Below are 20,414 nucleotides of genomic sequence, written 5' to 3'. Positions count from 1 at the left end.
GTATATTCACACAATGGAATATTATTCAGAGACAAAAAGATGAAGCACTGATGCACACTACAACAAGGATGAACCCTGAAAACACTATGCTTCATAAAAGAAGCCAGTCATAAAAGATCATTCTGTCTGATTCCATTAATACAAAATGTCCAGAACAGGCGAATCTATAAGAAACAGAACAGACTGATAACCTAGGGCTCGAGGTAGGAGAGTTGGGAGGAAATGGGGAAGGAGTGACTGCTAAAAGGTTTGGTGTATCCTCTGGGGGTGATACAAAATGTTGTAAAATTGATTGTGATGGTTACACAACTGTGTGAATATAGTAAAAGCCACTGAATTTTACACTTTAAATGACATCTCAATGAAGCCATTAGTTGTTTGTTTGTTTTTTAAGTAAAGCAGAGGCTGTGTCCAATGAGTAGATCATTGAAATATAGCAATAAAAAGTGAAAACTCGTAGTATAACTGAACTACATCCACTTTTTTTTAGTATTTCCTCCTTTTACTTGTTCAATTACTAAATCAAAAATCAAAATCCAAATGAATCCTTTTACCATAGTCTCTACTTTCAAAAAGTAGTTAAGGATCTCTATCATTTCCATTCTCATAAAGCAAATACAAACTTGGGCAGTATCAGATAATGACAGAATTTGAATTTAGTTTCTCTACAATACAGAAGAACAAGTTACCCTTTGAGTGAAAAAGTTTTAACTTGGAGACTTTTCTAGTTAGCTCCCAGTTTCCCACTAGCATCAAGTAATAGAAATGAAATGTATTAGCACATTTACAGATTCAAGAGCTGTGCTTTTGACAATTTGTGAAGAATCAGGATAGTCACAACATATAGTCATTTACAAAGGGCAGCAATTCTACCTATCAGAGCTCCGTAAGGATACTGCATGAATTTTAGTGGCTCCATCCAGCTAAGCTATTGAACAAGGCACTGAGGTAGTGAGCAATTCTAGTCCAATACCTCCAATTCAGCTGGCAATATGAAAACACCTGTGGATCTGCAGAGGCACTAGGATAGAACCCTTGCAAATGTCATGGGTCAATTATGTTATCCATCATAAGAACTGAAGCCAAACAAAATATATTGTACTACTTATGGGAAATATTCTAAATATATAAACAAACTTCACCCAAACTAGGTGTAATTTTCTATGCCTATGGCCCTACAGACCCCACGATTTTATAAACAGAAACTTTTTTCTTAGTTGTATCATAAGGTTTTGTTTTTAAACATTAACTCTTATGCTATAATAGAAAAAACACCCAAAGGTACTTAATTGAATCAAGCTTTAAGAAAAACTGTATTACTGCATTTTTACCTTAAAGACAACAGAAGTGAATAGAAAACTGAAAGATGTACAGGTATGTGTTTCTTATAAAAAGAAATAATTCAACTTATTATCGAAGTATTTTGTGGATACTTTTAAAATATTTAGACTCATTCAAAACCTGAAAAGAAAAATTAAACAATACCACAGTAGTTCCTCTAAAAATGCCTTACACAAACATATCTACCTACACTGAATGACAGAATTCAGAGAGACTTTACATTCCCAACATGTCTACATGACAGACTCAGAGTACTATAACACATGCTAGTTCCTGCAAAATAATTCCAAGAAATGCTAAAATGGACATCACATAAGAGATGCACCAAAATTCAGAGGTGCCATCTCTAACTTGACAAAAAGATATAACTGGGCTGTACTAGTTTAATAAGGCTCCAGAAAATAAGGGTAAACCACACTCGAAGTGAAATGTAACACACAGTCAGCCACCCTGACTGAGACCACTAATAACAGATAAAATACTTTCTCCGTTCTGACTGCCTAAACAGGCACACTCACAGATGTTCCCTCATACATAATCTTTACCTGTGATAGTGAGCTAACAATTACCCAAAAGGCAACCAAACAAAAGGCAGGATTTTACGAGGCCTGCGTGCTAGTAAAGACAATACACAAAGAGAGTACTAGAGGAATATGATTTTGACTCCTTCTAGTAGGCATATAGCTTTAATTTAGAATATCTCTGTAAATTAATTATTTAGTCATTAGGGCACAAATACAGGCAGCACAGAACTTTTAAAAATCAACCACAAAAGCACTGTTAACTTTGTGCCAAAAATAAGCCAAACTAAAATTATGGTCTAACTTCACTTTCTTAAGATAGTAACCACATTCTCACTGAAATATAGATGGAGAGATTTACTATAAACCACAATCAAATATTTGACACCAAACAATCCAAAGGCCACAGTAATCCACTTAACGATCACAATGACATCTATATTAAGTAGCACAAGTACACAGGGCACGTAGAACTAATCACCACTTCCCAATCAGCCACAGCACCAAGGATCTTTGCCTGCAAAGGGAGCACAACATATGTGAAGGTAACTATGATCTTCATCTCTGCCTGATCCAGTCCAATTAGCCATTCAGGGATCAAGAAAAGGAGCCAAAGCTACAGAATCACAGACCTGGCTTCTAAAGCAAACTTGCTAGCTATCCAATCTTCATACCATTAAATCAATTTCCTTGCAAATTCCCATAAGCAAGCAGTTTAACCAAAGTAGGCATCTTTCTACAATGTGCTATGTCAATTATATCTTTCTACAACGTTCCATGTCAATTATATCTCAATAAAACTGGAAAAAAACACAACCAAGTAGGTATCTTTGCTAAAACTGTCTGAAGGGCTTATTGTGTGTGACATCCACATTTTAAAATGATTTTATAAAGAGTTTACATAACTAGTAATGATATCATTAACTATGGCTCAGTGAAAAAGTTAATCTCCAAATTTCAGATGACATTATAAACTTTTCTTTTTTAAATAGAATTGTGATTTATTTTAGTTTATTTAAATAATCATCAATATGTAATTCCTCTTCTCACACTTGATGCATGTTTTCCTGCATGTTTACAACATATTGGTTTAATCAAATCTAAATTATTATCTGTAATAAATCAAAACTAAATTAGGCAAATGTACTGGAAAATAATATATCTTAAAGTAACAGTCTAGCCATCACGTGATATTTTATGTAGATTTCATTTATTAAAAATGAGCCTTAAGCTCATTAAGGGGCTCCCGGGTGGCTCAGTCGGTTAAGCGTCCAACTTCGGCTCAGGTCACGATCTCACGGTCCATGAGTTCGAGCCCCACGTCGGGCTCTGTGCTGAGAGCTCAGAGCCTGGAGCCCGTTTCAGATTCTGTGTCTCCCTCTCTCTCTGCCCCTCCCCTGTTCATGCTGTGTCTCTCTCTGTCTCAAAAATAAATAAACGTTAAAAAAAATTTTTTTTAATAAAAATTAAAAAAAACAAGCTCATTAAAACAAAGTAGTTTATTTTGCCAACTGTTTTCAAAAGTTAAGCAAATAAGTATATAAATTAAGTTCATATTTTTACCAATTTAGTTGTAAGAAGGTTACAAAAGTCACACATGTGGCAAAATAATTTAGTTTTTTAAAAACATTCAAACTGGAGCACCTGGGTGGCTCAGTTAGTTAAGCGCCCAACTTCGGCTCAGGTCATGATCTCCTGGTTCATGGGTTTGAGCCCCATGTCAGGCTCTGTGTTGACAGCTGGGATTCTATGTCTCCCTCTCTCTCTGCCCCTCCCCCCCGCTTGTGCTCTTTCTCTCTCAAAAATAAACAAACATTAAAAAAAATTTTTTAAAGATTCAAACCATTAAAATGAATACTGTCATAAGAAACAAGAGATTTTAGATTTCACTCAAACCGGAATTTTCCACAAATCATTCCATTTCCATGAATTGGCCAGCAAAGCCTAAACAATGATCTGCCATCTGAAAAAAATCTCTGATGTAACACAGTCGTTAAGTGAAACAAAAAGTCTTAGTGTTAAACGGTTTTTACCTAACAGAAATATTTGGTCTATTTGAATAAAACAGTCTTTGAATATTATTGTGAGTACATACACGGTATATGACTCTCATGTAAAGAACCACATTAGATTCACCACAAACATAAAAGGCCTTATTAGAAATGTTTCTACACAAAACACTTGTCAACTAGCCAACTATCAAATAGCCATCTGCAAAGTTTTCACTTTCATTAATACACAGAGTTGCTATCTTTGCTTCCACAAAAAAATAAGATCAGTGAAATCAGAAATCGCACCAAACAATAAATTCTACCTGCATTCGGTATTGGCAACACTTTCCTGTGATCGGCTGTCTCACCTTCAATCCACAAGACTACCAATTTAAACTACGAAAACTCCATGTTGGCCTAGTTCCAACACCAACCTCGCATCAAAACAGAAAGAAATGTTTAAAATAGTCAAACAGCCGCCTTCTAACTATTCCAGCAGATCCAAGATACAGTACAACGTTAAGAGTTTATTTTTCTCCTCTTCCTCTATGTACCTGTATAACATTAATCATTTCCAGGCAAGCACTTTTACTTCTTATAAGTAAACTCTGACCAGAAAATTGAAAAATGTAGTCATAAAGGAGAAAACATTTTCAATTTATTATCACTGCCTCAAATCACCCATTCTTACTTCTACACCCATTCCACGGCCAATGATTTAAGAAATAATGTGAACCATGAAGAAACACTGTTTAATGTTCCAGCACTTTTAAAAATCAATTTCCAACAAGATAACAAGTGAATTATCAAATGGCAAATACTTTAGCCACACTATTATTCTATCATTAAAGAAATCATTTAAGGCCCCATCACCTCACCAACTAAAAGATAACTGTATTTGTTACTCTATAATTTCATTATCTTATTGTCACTGCATTGCTGTATGTTTGGCAACTCCACCATTTTCTACAATAGACTTGATAAGTATGCCATTTCAGCACAGAAACAACAACCATCTTCCACAGTCATTTAAGTCCAAACCACAATGATATTTTACTAACTGATCAGACTATAACAACAGGTGCACATCAAACAATTCAATTATACCTTGTGCAAAAGACACAAATAAAAATCCATAAGTACTTACCTACAGTTGGGAGGAGGGTCCAACGTAATCTCTGCGAGTTCCTTCTGAATTCTTTAAAAAAGAGACAAAGTTATGTTAAAATGTCTTCACACTCTTAACAGTTCATTAAAGTGTTATACTTTTACACTAACACTTCCCATTTGTGTGTTTTTATTTTGAAACACTAATACTGTATAAATCATCATATACAATAACATTCAAGTAGTAACTTCTACCATGATTTTGGCAATGCACCTACAAAAGGTAAAAAGACTGGCCATGATCAGTACATGTAGCCTACAGAAACAACACTGACTTAAATTAAAATGTCACTGAACCACCGATAACACTAACCAAAATTTCTAGTTTAAATTGGAAACCTTTGTCACATTATTTATGGATCATTCCAACTTCTGATCTGTACAAGAACCTCCCCAAATAAGATGGAAAGATGATTATTAATTAAGGCTTCTGAATGATCCAAACCACTGATAAAGAATTATCAGGATCTCATTTCAACATTGAAACTGCTATCAAAATACCAATGGGGGCACCTGGGTGGCTCAGTTGGTTAAGCGTCCAACTTCGGCTCAGGTCATGATCTTGCGGTCCGTGAGTTAGGGCTCCACGTCGGGCTCTGTGCTGACAGCTCAGAGCCTGGAGCCCGCTTCAGATTCTGTCTCTCGCTTCCTTTGCCCCTCCCCTACTCATGCTTTTTCTCTCTCTCTCTCTCTCAAAAATGAATAAATGTTACAAAAAATTTTTTTAATATAAATGGTATTCCTCCCTAAAGCCTCTAGGTTGGAAAAGGTAGAGGCTTTCCAGTTTGACATTATTCCTTCTGCATGGACTATCCTAATAATATGCAGATAACCGTCTTAATGTCATTGCACGAGATTCATGCAAAAAGAACTTTTTTTAAAACCTGCTTTTCCCATGTGTTATTTTTCAACTTTGACTCTTAACTGCATCTAATTCCTTATATACATATACAAAGGCTAACAGTGCTACAACGTTTTAGAAGACTATACTTAAAATTTTTCAACTTTGACTTTTAACTGCATCTAATTCTTCATATACATATACAAAGGCTAACAGTGCTACAACGTTTTAGAAGACTATACTTAGCAATCTCTTAACTAGCATTCTTCTCTTAAATACCATTATTAAAGAGAGGCTTCGTTAAACCAAGATACAAAAAAAATTCTCAAAACCATTTCTTGTCCTTAGCTTTGGTTTTTAAACATGAGATTTGCTAACTGGATGCCTGTTATCTGGTAATTATTGTGATAGTAAATGGATGATAGTTACTAAAGTACCCTAAAAAATAAGAATCTGAAAACATTTACTCTCAATTTCATTTCATGTCTTTTTCAAGGCAACAAATGAAAATACAGAAATAGACGTGACTCCTCTGAGAGGACTGGCATCAATTTCCTAAAGGAATTGCATGTTACTAACATAATTTTCACTTTTCTAAGCCATGTGATTCAAGGTTGGGGAGGCATTATGAAGTTGAGAAAGACTTATAAGTTCAAAGCCAAAAACACTTTCATTTTAATTCTGCTATGCCATTAATTGAGAGTTATTCAGTAAAAAGACTGTTCACACCTGCATTCTCTTTCTTTCTCTCTGAGCCTCAGCTTTCTATCTTATAAAATGAAGAGGTTTATTTTCCATCCTAAAAAATGAAGAGGTTGACTTCATGATCAGTTTTATCTTTAAAACATATGATTCCTTCTGATACGGTTTCTATGATGTGTTCACATACATATAAAGTATATACAATCTATAATTAAATGAGAAATCTCAAAGATCTGATATAGAGGAACACTCTTTATGGATCTCACACAAATGTATACAACAGGCACTTGACAACTAGTAAGTCCAGGTTAAGGACAGTAAACTAAGCACACATACATCCACCTCCTATCCCTTCAGGACTCCATCGGGGCAGGCAGGAAAGGGCAGGGAGGCAAAATACAGAAAGTGCAAAAGGAATAAACAGCAAAGAAAAGGAGATGAGAAGTTTCAGTATATTTTTGGAAGACAAAGCAGACAGGTGTAAATTAAACAGGTGGAGATGGCCAAGAAGGGGCTGCAGAGTGTGTAAAAATAGAATAAAGACTGGGGCGCCTGGGTGGCTCAGTCAGTTAAGCATCCTTGATTTCAGCTCAAATCATGATCTTATGGTCATGGGATTGGGCCCTGTTTGGGGCTCTGCACTGGCAATGAGGAGCCTGCCTGGGATTCTCTCTTTCTCCCTCTCTCTCATTCTGCCTCTCCCTTGCGCCTGCATGCATGCCCTCTCTCGCCCTCTCTCTCAAAATAAATAAGCATTTTTAAAAAAGAATATAATAAAGACACATTATTAAGAGGAGGGGAGACAACCAGACATTCCAGAAGAAAAACACCTAGGTAAGAAAAGCATAGATCAGGGCCCTGGGTGGCTCAGGTCAGTTAAGCAATAGACTCTTGATTTCGGCTCAGGTCATGATCTCACAGTTTGTGAGTTCAAGCCCTGCATCAGGCTCTGTGCTGAGAGTGTGGGGCCCACTTGGGATTCTCTCTCTCCCTCCCTCTCTCTGCCCCTCCCAAGCTCTCTCTCAAAATACATAAACTTCAAAAAAATTATTCAACAAATAGGTGAAAATACTGTATATAATTTAGATTTATGCAGAAAAACCAATAGAAGGACTAAAACCAGAGATGGCTAAGAGAGAGAGAGTCTGCTTCAAGACAACTGGGAAAGGAAGGTATTCGGACAGAAAATTGTTGCTTTCCATTAAATAGGTCTCTGTACTACTTAGTTAGCAGAAACATGAATAACTTATACAAATTGTTTTTAAACCAAGAGGACCAAAAGAATAGGCATTCAAGAGTGAGCTTAAACTGTCAATGTAAACTTTTTGACATAAAAGAATTTCTTTGGGATTTTCAAATAACTCATCTTACTTTATGCTTACACTGTCCCTTTTGATTTAAAAAATTGATAAATCAGGGGCACCTGGATGGCTCCGTAGGTTAAGCATCCGACTCTTGATTTCCCTTCAGGTCATGATCTCACGGTTTGTGAGACTGAGCCCTGTGTTCGGCTCTACACTGATAATGCGGAACCTGCTTGAGATTCTCTGCTCTCTCTCTGTCCTCCCCTGCCGCCCCCAACACTTGTGTGTGTTCTCTAAGTAAATTTTTAAAAAGCTGATAAATCATAATTTTCTGTCAAATAATGGAACTTGAACACCTCTGGATGTCTATAATTCCAGATCTAATTATTCAATACAAAAAGCAATGTATTGATAAACTTGACAACTCTAAGCAGTGAGTCAATATATTAAAATATATTTTGTGCCACACCTAAGAATGGATATATTTCTCTTGACAACATATTCATTGCTTTTCTTGACAGAAAAGATTATACTAAGAATTGCTATTTAAACAGTTGCAAGATGTCCTGCTGCTTTCAATGACAGCAATTCAATTCTATCTCAAAAGCTGTGATCATGGTATGTATTAAGTTTCGCAGTCTTGACATGTGGGGTAAGAAAGGTAGCTATTTCAGGCACTGTCCCTTAGGGTGAGGAAAAATGAAAAAGTATCAATAATTCACACTTACAGTGTACCTTTCACATGATGATCTTAGTCTATTAAAAGTGAATTAAATAAATCTCACAAAATTCTCTAAGCATTACTGTTTTATCATTTCCCATTTAAAAGATAAGGAAACTAAGGCTAGTTATTGTACACTGGTAAGGTGAGAGGCAATTATCTTGCTAAGTCAAACAAATAAATGACCTCTCTCTTATCAAAACGTTGAAGACAAAATTATTTCTTTATATATAAATCAACTAGACAATTGCCTAAATTCCCAATTTCCATCTAGCAGTGCCACTTCTTTGGTTATTAAGATACTTAAGTCAGCAAATGCACATAGTTATGGAGACAAGTCAGAAGCAAAATACAAACTAAATTTCAGTTTGAAAGACTTCACCTAATACCTTAACTGTTCCAAGAATGGTAAGAGTTACTGCATATGACTGTCATTTGCTAAAAAGAATGGAGTGAGGGGAAGGGAAAAGAAACAACAATCAGGATTCATTTAGACTTAATTGAAGAATATGGTACCAAAGTCATAGATATGCTTATGCTTACACTGTCCCTTTTGATTTAAAAGAAGGTATGAAGCATGCATTTTAACATCAACATATTGGTTTAATGGCTCAGAAAAAAATGAAGCAGTACATGTGTACTGACATATTTCAAACACACATATTTCAGGTTAAAGAAAATTCAGGGGGGGCACCTGGGTGGTTCAGTCAGTTAGTTAAGCATCCAACTTCAGCTCAAGTCATGATCTCACATGGGTTTGAGCCCCTCACTGGGCTCTGTGCTGACAGCTCAGAGCCTAGAGCCTGCTTTGGATTCTGTGTCTCCCTCTCTCTCTGCCCCTCCCCAGCTTGTGCTCTCTCTCTCAAAAACAAATAAACAAACATTAAAAAGGGGGCACCTGGGCAGCTCAGTTGGTTAAGCGCCTACTTTGGCTCAGGTCATGATCTCGCAGTTTGCCAGCTGGAGCCCGGCATAGGGCTGTGTGCTCACAGCTCAGAGTCTGGAACCTGTTCTGGATTCTGTGTCTTCCTCTCTCTCTCTCTGCCCCTCCCCCACTCATGGTGTGTGTGTGTGTGTGTGTGTGTGTGTGTGTGTGTGTGTGTGTCTCAAAAATAAAATAAACATTAAGAAATTTTTTTAAAAACATTAAGACAAAGACGATTCAGGAACTCACTCAGGTCCAAGTAGAGCATGAATATTTGGACATGGGAATTCACAAAGGTATTTTCTTAACAGTTATTTAAAAAGAAAAAAGTGTGCCACCAAAATGCCTTTCTATATTCTTAAATGGACTGTATTCCTTGGCCACCTGAGAACTCCCTAACCAACTGAATCAACTGGTCAAAACCTTTGAAAATGAAATTATTATCAAGAAAAACACCACTCAATTAATCACTAAATTTTTTTAAATTTCAAAGTAGTCTCTGAATTAACCTAGAAAAGACAGAGTCAATGCACATAATAAGCCTAAAGTTTAATTCTGAATGGTGATATAAACTATATATCCGTGATTTTTAAGATATCCTCAATAAATACTTTTGCACAATGCATCCTGATTTCAGAAACATTAAAAAGTTTTTATGTGTACATTTAGAATCAAGAAGATGAAGTAATTACAAAAGATTATCTATGAAGAGTACTAATTCATTCTAATGTAGAAAACTATAATAAACGTTTACCCTGGAACACACTGGAATCCACCCTTCAACCTAACAAAAATTTAGAGTCTAAAACCAAATAGCAGTATGTCCAGTAAAATCACAATGTCTACTCCAAACAAAGTTAATTTGGAATAAATGTGATTTAAAATTCACAGTTACAGATGTGTCAACACTTGAAAGCAGTACAGTCAATTCAATGACGAGCTCAAAGTAACTGTTTTATTGAACTGACTAGTCAATCAAATAAAATCATCAAAATGTGTCACTGCTAGACATAGTCCAACTACATACTTGCAAATATAACAAGTGATATAGACATTATCAAGATAAAAGCACGTCAATTTTTTAAGAAACGAATTCTTGCCAAGGAGCAAAAACTGATCAAATATGTAACTATAATCTTCCTCTTACCTCAAAATAGATGAAATTAACTTATACCATTGTTTTAAATAAAGTATCCACTTAAATGATTCCTATATTCTACGTCACTCTTCCATAATACCTTAAAAACTGAGATTTTTGTTTTAAAACACGTTTCTACACAAAAGTATTAGTTCTTCAGTTACAGCACATTTCATGCAATTGAGCACTTATGTACAAAGTACTTTTCTTGAGTTACATAAAATACACATAATCACAGCATCTGAGTATTTCTAGTTCAACAATAGTATTATGTCCTCAAAGGTTAACATAGATCTCATTTTCCTAAAGTTTATCAAATGAACTTAAAAAACATCTACAAGACTTTAAGTGGCACAAAGTCTATAAATGACAGCACCACTGTATGAGACCTTACTAGATGGCAAATAAATGCTTTATCATATTTAGTCCTCATGACGGCCTTGTGAAGAAGTACCATTTTTATCTCCATTTTACAGAAAAGGAAACTGAGGTTGGAAACGTTAAATTATGTATCTCAGATCACAGAGCTGCTAAATGCCAGAACCTACAATCAAACCCAGATCCCAGCTCTAGAGTCCAAGCTGTGTACTTCTTCTGATAAATTATCTCTTATAAAATGACACTATATGGAAAAGACTTCTCATCTGAATAAAAATTAACAATAATAAATTAGAATTTTATTTTGAAATGATCTCTAACTTTGAATCTTCTGCACACATTAGTACTGGGATCTTAATTACCCATGGAAGAGCCAATCCCTACAATCAAATCAAGGTTCTAAGACACCTGTAAGTAAATACTGTGACTCTCCTATGGTAGGCACTATAGATATAATGATGAATTTAAAAGATGTGGGTCTGCCTTCCTCTCAATTTTTTCCTGAGTTCTTAGAACTTAAGCAAAGATAGAAAAAAAATAAAATAACTTCACTATCAACTAAGTTGGAGGAAAAGATGAGTGAAAAATTAAGCTTTCTCTTTTAACTCAGACAACACTTCCTACTCTAACCACTGCAATAATACCAATTACTATTACGCGCCGATCAGGCACTGTCTTGGATTCTTTACACACACGTACTATCTCAAAACTAGGTCTTATCCTCTTTTTAAAGGGGAGAGGGAGGGACTAGGTTTGACTATATAATGTATACTTCGGGGTTTTTCTTTTTATTTTTTTTAATGTTTATTTATTTTTGAGAGAGAGACAGAGATAGAGCACGAGTGGGGGAGGGGCAGAGAGAGAGGGAGACACAGAGTCCGAAGCAGGCTCCAGGCTCTGAGCTGTTAGCATGGAGCCTGATGTGGGGCTTGAACTCATAACCTGAGCTGAAGGCAGACACTTAACCGACTAAGCCACCAGGTGCCCCTATAATCTATACTTTGTACACACTGTAGTAAAATAAAGTAAAATATTACCCATGTACTTGAAAAAATCATGCAATCCTCACTTTCACACATTGTACACTTAATGATCTCTCACACACAGAATTTGGTCTTTTGATACATCACTCAATTATGATTTTGAGGGATTATGGAGATCCTCCTAATGAGGCGGAAAGGCAGGGCCTCATGAAACAGACAGGAGTCTTTGCTAACTAGCATCATGGGACAACTGAGCACAAACCCAGGCAAAGCACTATCCCAACTCTACTTCCCACAGACCTGGACAGCCCATTCTCTCCCTTTTCTGACAAGCTGAAGATGCCCTGTGAAAATCCGTATTATCAGAAGCTGATGACTGAATTACAGTTTCCTCATTTACATGCAAGGTATACTCTATAACTGAGTATCTCTTATCCACTCACTCACCCCAACCTCCTTTCTTTCATCTTAATGTCACATTTTCTCCATTCCTACCTTTCTTATCCCTACTAACTCCACCCCACATTTCCCAGCAGCAGGTCATTTTGTGCTGTGGCCAGCCAGCAGAGGGGTCGTCGGGTCAGCCGACTAAAGCCCTCTGGACTTGTGGGGAGATAGCAAAACTAAACAGAACCCTGTTCTCCCACACTGGCATGTTCTAGTATAGAGGTTTAAAGCTTGAGGCTACCTGACTTTCACATCACTCCTTCAAGAGAGATCAGAGACCAGCAACACACTTCTGGGAAGGAGTTGACTACCCTAGTCCCTTGGAATAAGTTGCTGACCACTCACTATCACCCCAACATCTCTCCCTAGAAGCTCATGTCCCACCAGGAGGCCTGAGAAGGTTCTTCCCAATCCTGTGGATTGACTACACCAGAGAGAAACAAGGTCTACTATACCATAATGGTTCTGGATCATCAGGAAACAGATCCTCCTAATTCATACTATCCAATAAATATAAAGCTATCATTCAACATTCACATTCTACTATGTCTAAAAATTACAGAATGCTTTCATTATGCTTCCTATTTGATATTTTTTAAAAGGTATTAAAAAATAAGACCATTAAACCACAAAATCAGGAAAAACTGTATTAAATTTAATTTACTTCTAAATTCTTTTCCAAGACACATTCTATAATTAAACAATATCAAAGCAGATTCTCTGGTGAGTCCAGTCCTCATAAGCAATTGATGTGGTAATAGAGACTCATTCAAATATCTACCTTCCAGATGTATCTATTGTCTAGAGAAAAAAAAATCTGTATCAAGACAGAGCCACTGCCTTATATAATGAAACCAAGATATGTTTGTTGCTAACTTCAGCATTTCTAACTTTACTAACAAGTAGTAGAAAATATACATCATTCAAAAACTATTTTAACAGATTCCTACTCACTCTTCCATGTTGCTGAACAGAATAAAATATTTATGGTCAAGTAAACCAAACTACCACACTTTTACACACGTTTCCTATATATGCTCACTTATTAAATAATACAAACACACACAATGAATATGTATTTTTATGAATTTGTCTATTCATATACAGATTTATTACATTTATTACATTACAGATGTATTCAATATACAGATTTATGAATCTGTATCCCAAATAAATGATTAAATACAAAAGAGAGAACTTAAGATGATAACTAGTTACTAAAACCAAAAAGGTTAAAATTATTAAGGTACCTTTTAGCACTAGTTGACAATTTAGCAGCTGTTTTGCTGGATATTTTTCCCTCCTTTTTCTTGGGCTGAACTTGCTCTCTTTCTGGTTCTTGCTGAACACTTTCACGCTGGTCTCCATCAGAACTTCCTCCACTAGTGCTTGGACTGTCATCAACTCTTTGTGCCTCAGTGGACATTTTAGATCCTGGATTAAAAATCAAAGATCATTTATTTAGTTGTGGGAGGACGACATAAGTTACCTCTAGAACAGAGAGAAAGAGAGCCTGCAAGTAGAATAAGTAAAACTAATATAAAATGAACAGGGTGGTCATTTACAAAACAACTTTGGGAGCTGCCAAAACTTTTCTTTCAAAACGTACTGAGAAGAAAAAAGAAAACATACAAAATGTATACACAAAACATTCTTAGCAACATTATTCATAGAGCCAAAAAGAGGAAACAACTCAAATGTCCACTAACTGATAAATGGATAAACCGAATGTGACATAGCCACACAACAGTGTATTATTCATCCATACAAAGGAATGAAGTACAGTACGTACACACCACAACATGGATGAACTTTGAAAACATCATGCTCATTGAAAGAAGTCAGTCACAAAGGACAATAAACTGTATGATTCCATTTACACAAAATGTCCAGAATAGGCAAATTCACAGACAGAGAAGTTGGTAAATGGTTGTCAGGGAGTAGGAGTGAGGGAAGAATGCAGAAGGACTGCTAATAGGTATAAAGTATGCTTTTGGGTTGATGAAAATGTTCTCAAATTAGATAATGGTGATGCTGTGGGGCGCCTTGGTGGCTCAGTCGGTTAAGCGTCCGACTTCGGCTCAGGTCATGATCTCACAGTTCATGAGTTCAAGCGCCTCATCAAGTTCTGTGCTGACAACTCAGAGCCTGAAGCCTGCTTTGGATTCCTTGTCTCCCTCTCTCTCTGCCCCTCCCCTGCTCACATTCTGTCTCTCTCTCTCTCTCAAAAATAAATAAACATTTAAAAAAATGTTTTAAAGATAATAGTGATGTTGTACAACTCTAAATATTCTGAAAAACTACTAAGCTAAAATTCTCCAAGCTAGTCAATTATTTTAAGTAACCTTTCTGATAACAGAAGAACACAAAAGAACAGAGGCCTGCATGATTCTAAATAAAACCTGAACCCTATGATGGTGTCAGCACTGATCGAGCAATATACCAAGCAACTGTGTTTCACAAGAAATGGAGACTGTATTGAGATGGTGAAGGATTCTTTTTTTTCCAGCCTTGGATAAAATATCCCTAAAGACTTTCAAATTCCCTTTGCTCTTAGTTCATGTTCCCCAAGCAGCTCTAATTCTCGACTCAATTTCCTTAATACCTACCTTGATACATAGGTATATAACTGCTATAACCTGGCTAGCAGATACAAAAAAATTCTAGTAAGTGAAAAGGGATATCCCCTCTGAACTGTCATTCCATAACAATCAATTCCTGAGTTTGGTTTCTATGAAGACATTCCTTACAACCAAACTAGCTTAAAGTGTACTGACAACTCTAACCAAACTGACAAATCAATGTCCAGACTCAAAAGGGCCTTGTGCTCACCATGTTACCGACACCTAAGAAGTACTTTGTAAAAGAAAGATACCTCAAATAAAGCACTGTTTTTTATTACTGTAATTAGTCTAAATGTATAGCTAGTTGACGGTGATGAAAATTCACCACCACCGAAGATTTAACTTACAGCTTCCTCTAAATGAAAGTGATTTCATAATACAAGTCTTTAATGGATTGAAATTTTTATGGTAAGACAAACCAAAAAGCACTGCAAGAGAATGATCTGGATGCAGAGAGGTGAAGAGTCAACAGAAGATACTGAATGCCTTCAAAGACACATCACACAAACACAACACCACCCCGCTCAACTCCAACAGCTCCCTTCCCCCAGGCCAAACAAAAATACGTCTGTACAAGCAGCTCTGAAAACACACTGACGGAGAAATGTGACTGCTCTTCTACCTGTTCTGTAAATGGAGATCATCAGTCTCCACAGCTGTGACATCTTTTATGAGCACTAAAGTCGCTTAATAGAATACTGAAATTTTATACCAGTATGTTTCAAGTCTAGCTGTAACAGTCCTAACATATATTTCTTGCTTTTTTTTTTTTTTCATTTTTATTTCACTTTAATTCTTATCCTTGGATTTAACATTGATTTTTTTTCCAGCTTCTTTCAGTTAAAATATATCAGAAGTCCAAAATCTTATAAGTATGTACATAAAAGCGTGTTAGAGCAGATGTGCATGGAAGTGAGAAAGAGAACAATTCTCAGGGAAAGGTCCTTGGATATAGCAAAATGCTATTGGCAATATTTTAAGAAATGTGAAATGAGTGAGAAATCATTTTATACATCTTAAACCAGAAGCAACCCATTGTATGAAAAATATACAGAAGCCTAAATGAAATAAAATTCTTTTTTACTGAACTTGGTCCTTCAGTTTAATAATCTATGCCTAGAGTTTCAGTTCTATCTTACATTAGTTATAAAGCTACACATTCTTCTCAATGTTCTTATTTATGTACATTTGCACAATAATAATGCTATGAGTATATAATTACTCGCAAGATTACTCAATGACTCAATCTGAGCCAAACTCAACTTTCAAACACCACTTCAGAATATCAGAAGACTAATCTCTCCAGAGAATTATTAAAAAATACTATTATGGAGCTCCCTGGCTGGCTCAGTTGGTAGAACATGCAACTCTTCATCTGAGGGTTGTGAGTTCAAGCCCCACACTGGGTGTAGAGATTACTAACTAAATTAAGAAAAAAAAAACTATTAAAAATATCCAAGTAGGGAGTGAGTGCTAATAGGTATGGAGTTTCTTTTTTGAGGTGCTGAAAATGTTCTAAGATCAGAGAGTTGTGACGGTTGCACATCCTTGTAAATATATACTAAGACCACTTAGTATACTGTATACTTTGAAACAGTGAGTTTTGCAGTATGTGGAATACATCTCCATAAAGCGGTTTTTAATAAAATGGATTTGAGTCTCAGTGTGTTTGGCTGCTGGGAGTCTAGAGAACTGACAGATCAAGAATTGAATGGAGAAGTATTTGAATATGTGGATACTAAAAGAAGGCCAACAGAGGATAAGTATTAGAGGAAATCCTTGGCTGAAGAAAAATTCTTGAAGTGTACCATATAGACAAAAAAGTACACAAATGTTGAGTGTTGCCAATGAACTGTCATGAACTGAACACACTTGTGTTACCAGTATCCAGACCAAGAAATACAGCATATTCATCACCTCCTGTCACTACCCTAACTTCTAATACCATGTCTTGCCCAACTTTTAATTTTATACATAGAAATCATATGATGATATACTCAAGTTTGGCTCCTTTCCATAAAAAAAGAAACCCAAATAAATAAAGGTATAATTTCTATAGTTGCACAATAAAGAAAAATAGTTCATTTCCACTTTTGACCTAAGACAACTTTATTTCATCTGAATCTTAACCTCCGGATAAGAAATTCATCTGAGACCACTAATAACCACTACAGAAACTTTTAGAAACAAAGTTTTCGTTTCTTTTTCAAATATCAAGAGTAAGGCAAATTTCCACTGATTTTGGTTTTTAAATGCCTAAGTACAGAAAAAAGTATTGGAAAAAAATTACTGTACCACTCAGGTGACAACTAATTTTTACGAAGAAAAAGCAGTCTACAAGCATTTTAATTAGGTATAAGTATGAAACTGTCTTGTCTTTCCAAAATACAAATGAATAAAAAGTCGTGAATTAAAAGTCTTTAAAGTTATCTTCTAAATCAGCATTTTTAAATTATCTTTAAGATTAATTCTTACTTAGCTAATTTGATCGAATCATAGAAGGAAGATAAACTTAAATTCCAGAGTTATAAACATAGTGTTCTTCTTCAATGATAGTTTCAAAGCTCATAAGATATCCCAATTTCTATTTTTATTATGGACTCAAAGTAAATCTTGGTTTCTAAACGTAAAATAGAAAGGTGGACTTTTCCTCAAACATGTTATATTAAAAGTTTGGATGTTGTTTCTTCTTCAACACACAAAATAATCTTGTATTATAGCTGTGTACTCTATGTCGTAATTACATGCAGTCCTGGAAATCAGCAATATAATAAATGAAACTCACATGTTCCATAAAAATGAAATGATTCGGTTATAAATATAACTGATAACGTAAAAGCAACTATAGTCACTTCATAAATCCAACTACTGTCCAGATAAGCCTTATAACTGTATCTCATGGTATAAAACTGCAAAAGCAAATGTTCATTTGAGCTTTTACAACAGGAAAACGCTTAATCCTGTCTTTTGATATCTTATTTGTCTTCCTACTCAGATTTCTGAACTTACCTAAAATGTAAAATAAAATACAATTTTTGAAGAAAAGGTGCTGTGTTCTGGGGGAGATATAATGGGGTATGGCATTAAACACTATCGTCAGCATCAGCCCATATGCAAAAACACTAAAGAGCCAGAGCGTCCAAACCGCTGAGACAATTATTTAAATTGCAAGGTCCAGACTGAATTATCACATATACAGAAACATACTTTTTAAAGAATCAGGAATAAAAAAAAAAAAAACAAAAAGCAAAAAACAAAAAACTAAGAAGACCTTAAAATCTTTCCAAAGCGCTAGATAATTCGAAGGTAAACCCTAGCACTTTCTTTTGTACTTTTAAATAAAAATATTTCAGTAAACTCTCAAGAATACACAATACAAAACGATGAATCTTGAAAACATGCAAATAGGTCTAACAGCCACCGAGCACAGGATGATGTCTTTCTAAAGCGGCCTTAATTTCCTTAAGGGAAGATGGATTGGACATTTCTGGTTGGTCGTGGGAAAAAAAAAAAAAACAAACCACAAGAAGCTACGCTTTATCTTCATTAGAAATGGTAAAGGGCAAAAGGATCAAAACATTATGAGAGAAGAGAGAGGGAGAAGTGGGGGAAGGAGGGCAGAGGGAATCCAGTTTCAAACCAGGCCAGTGGGGGCTGCAGAGAAGAGACCAGAGAAAAATGGGCTTCGGCTCCAAACTGTGACAAGCGCTAGGCTTCACAAAAGACCAATACAACACCCGGGCATACACAAACACACCCCACAAGGTCTTCTCCAGGAGGGCCACGGGGTTCGGTGGCGGCGCCAGACCCGGCACTCGCCAGAGAGACACCATGTGCAGCAATTATGCAATTAGGGAAAATAGCAAAAGATCAAGCCGGGCACTTTCCACCGTGACATTTATCCAGTACTTTTGCAAAGACTTAGTTCCAGGATGCGGCTGGGAAAGCAAAGGGGCTGGAAGGGTGGCGAAGGATGGGGAACTGAGAACGGAAGGGGGTAGAAGATGGACAGGCAGGGACGAGGCGGGCGGGGGTGGGGGGGGGGGGAGAGATAGGAAGGAGGGGGAGGGGTGGAAAGGGCGAGAAACAGGGGCAGGAGGCTCGCGGGAGGGGGCGCCGGGAATAGGGCACGCTGGGGAGCAGAGAAGGAGAGAACTAGGGCGCAATTGGTGTAAGGAGAGACCTGCGACGTGGAGAGGAGGTTGGGGGGGGGGACGCCCACTAGAGGGGGACGCCAGCTAGAGGGAGGACGCCGGGGACTGGAGTGGGGGAGCACCGGCGAGGCCCGGGCGAATACCTGAGGGAGGGGCGTCTGCGCAGGTCACGGGCTAGAGCCCAAGCGCTGCGAAAGAGGGCTGCGGAGGCGGGGGGCGGAGGGGGGGCGCTGGGAGGGCCGAGGACGGGGTGTCCCCGCAGACGGTCTTGTCACCGAAAGCCGGACCCGCGCACCACGCACCCGGCCGCCCGGCCACGCCTGTCCTCGCCGCGCTCGCGCCCGCCCGGACTCACCCTCAGCGCCGCCGCCGCTGCCCGCGGCCGTTCCAGCTCCGGCTCCCGAGGCTGCTGCCCGCGGCTGCTGCTGCGGCCGCCCCTGACTCCTGGAAAGTGAAGCCACCGCCTCCGCGAGACGCTGCCTCCGCCCGGCCGTCCGCGCGCGCGCCCGCGAGTGCGCGTGCCCGTGTGCCCGCCCGGGAGAGACCGCGAGAGCGCGAGCCCCACGTCGGCCGTGCCGCGCCGCGCGCCTCCCGGCACCCCAAGCCCGCTCCGCCCCGCCTCCTCCCGGCGCGTGGCCGCGAGGGGGCGGTGGCGGGCGCGCGCACGGGCTAACTGCCCGGCCGGCCTGGCGAGGGGGCGGGGAGGCGGCACGGAAAAGTAAAGTGACAGCCGAGTCCCGCGAGTGAGCCGTGGCGGGGGTGGGCGAGGGCTGTCCCACGGAAAAGGAAAGGCAGGGACCAGGAGAGGAGAGGGAAACAGAGGCTAACGAGGCGACTTGAGGGGAAGGGACGCGGGGACCTTGACGGGCACGCGCATTAAAGGGCAATGCTGGCTGGGGGGGTGGGGGTGGGGAAGGGGAATTGCCCTAAGACCAAGCTGGGTGCGGCGTTTTACCCCCAGGCACTGCAGCCGTGGGCTTCACACTTGCCTCACAGTGTTCGCAAAGTAACTACAGGGACTGACCCTGTTGACATATTAACCAAAAACTCAGACGCTTGGTTCCCACATGCACCCAAGATGAGAAAACTTCGCACTAGCCTGGAAAGTTCGCGAAGGCTAACCCAGACTCTCTACCCTACACTGCAACAGTAAAATCCTCCTGCCTTTTGGGTTGTC

At 38.2% G+C, this 20,414-nt stretch overlaps 1 protein-coding gene across 7 annotated transcripts in view; it reads right to left on the bottom strand.

Moving 5' to 3' along the window:
- UBE2E2 (ubiquitin conjugating enzyme E2 E2) overlaps positions 1 to 19,858 on the bottom strand; it is a 372,155-nt gene extending 352,297 nt beyond the window's left edge. For 2 of the 7 annotated variants that reach the window (XM_045436289.1, XM_045436288.1), the window contains exons 1-3: positions 19,593 to 19,833; positions 13,710 to 13,893; positions 5,001 to 5,051 (exon numbers count right to left, since the gene is read on the bottom strand). In XM_045436289.1, coding sequence (XP_045292245.1) covers positions 5,001 to 5,051; positions 13,710 to 13,885 — 227 coding nt within the window. In that variant the 5' untranslated portion in view covers positions 13,886 to 13,893; positions 19,593 to 19,833. Of the gene's footprint in view, positions 1 to 5,000; positions 5,052 to 13,709; positions 13,894 to 19,380; positions 19,473 to 19,592 lie in introns of those variants that run through there. The other 5 variants (XM_045436291.1, XM_045436293.1, XM_045436287.1 and 2 more) reach the window with 5 other exon arrangements.
- Positions 19,859 to 20,414: the final 556 nt, after the last annotated feature.

The sequence above is a fragment of the Leopardus geoffroyi genome, chromosome C2 (assembly GCF_018350155.1).
Source record: "Leopardus geoffroyi isolate Oge1 chromosome C2, O.geoffroyi_Oge1_pat1.0, whole genome shotgun sequence".
Taxonomy (NCBI): Eukaryota; Metazoa; Chordata; class Mammalia; order Carnivora; family Felidae; genus Leopardus; species Leopardus geoffroyi.
The sequence above is the reverse complement of the archived record's forward strand: the minus strand, read 5'-3'. Positions and strand labels throughout refer to the sequence as shown.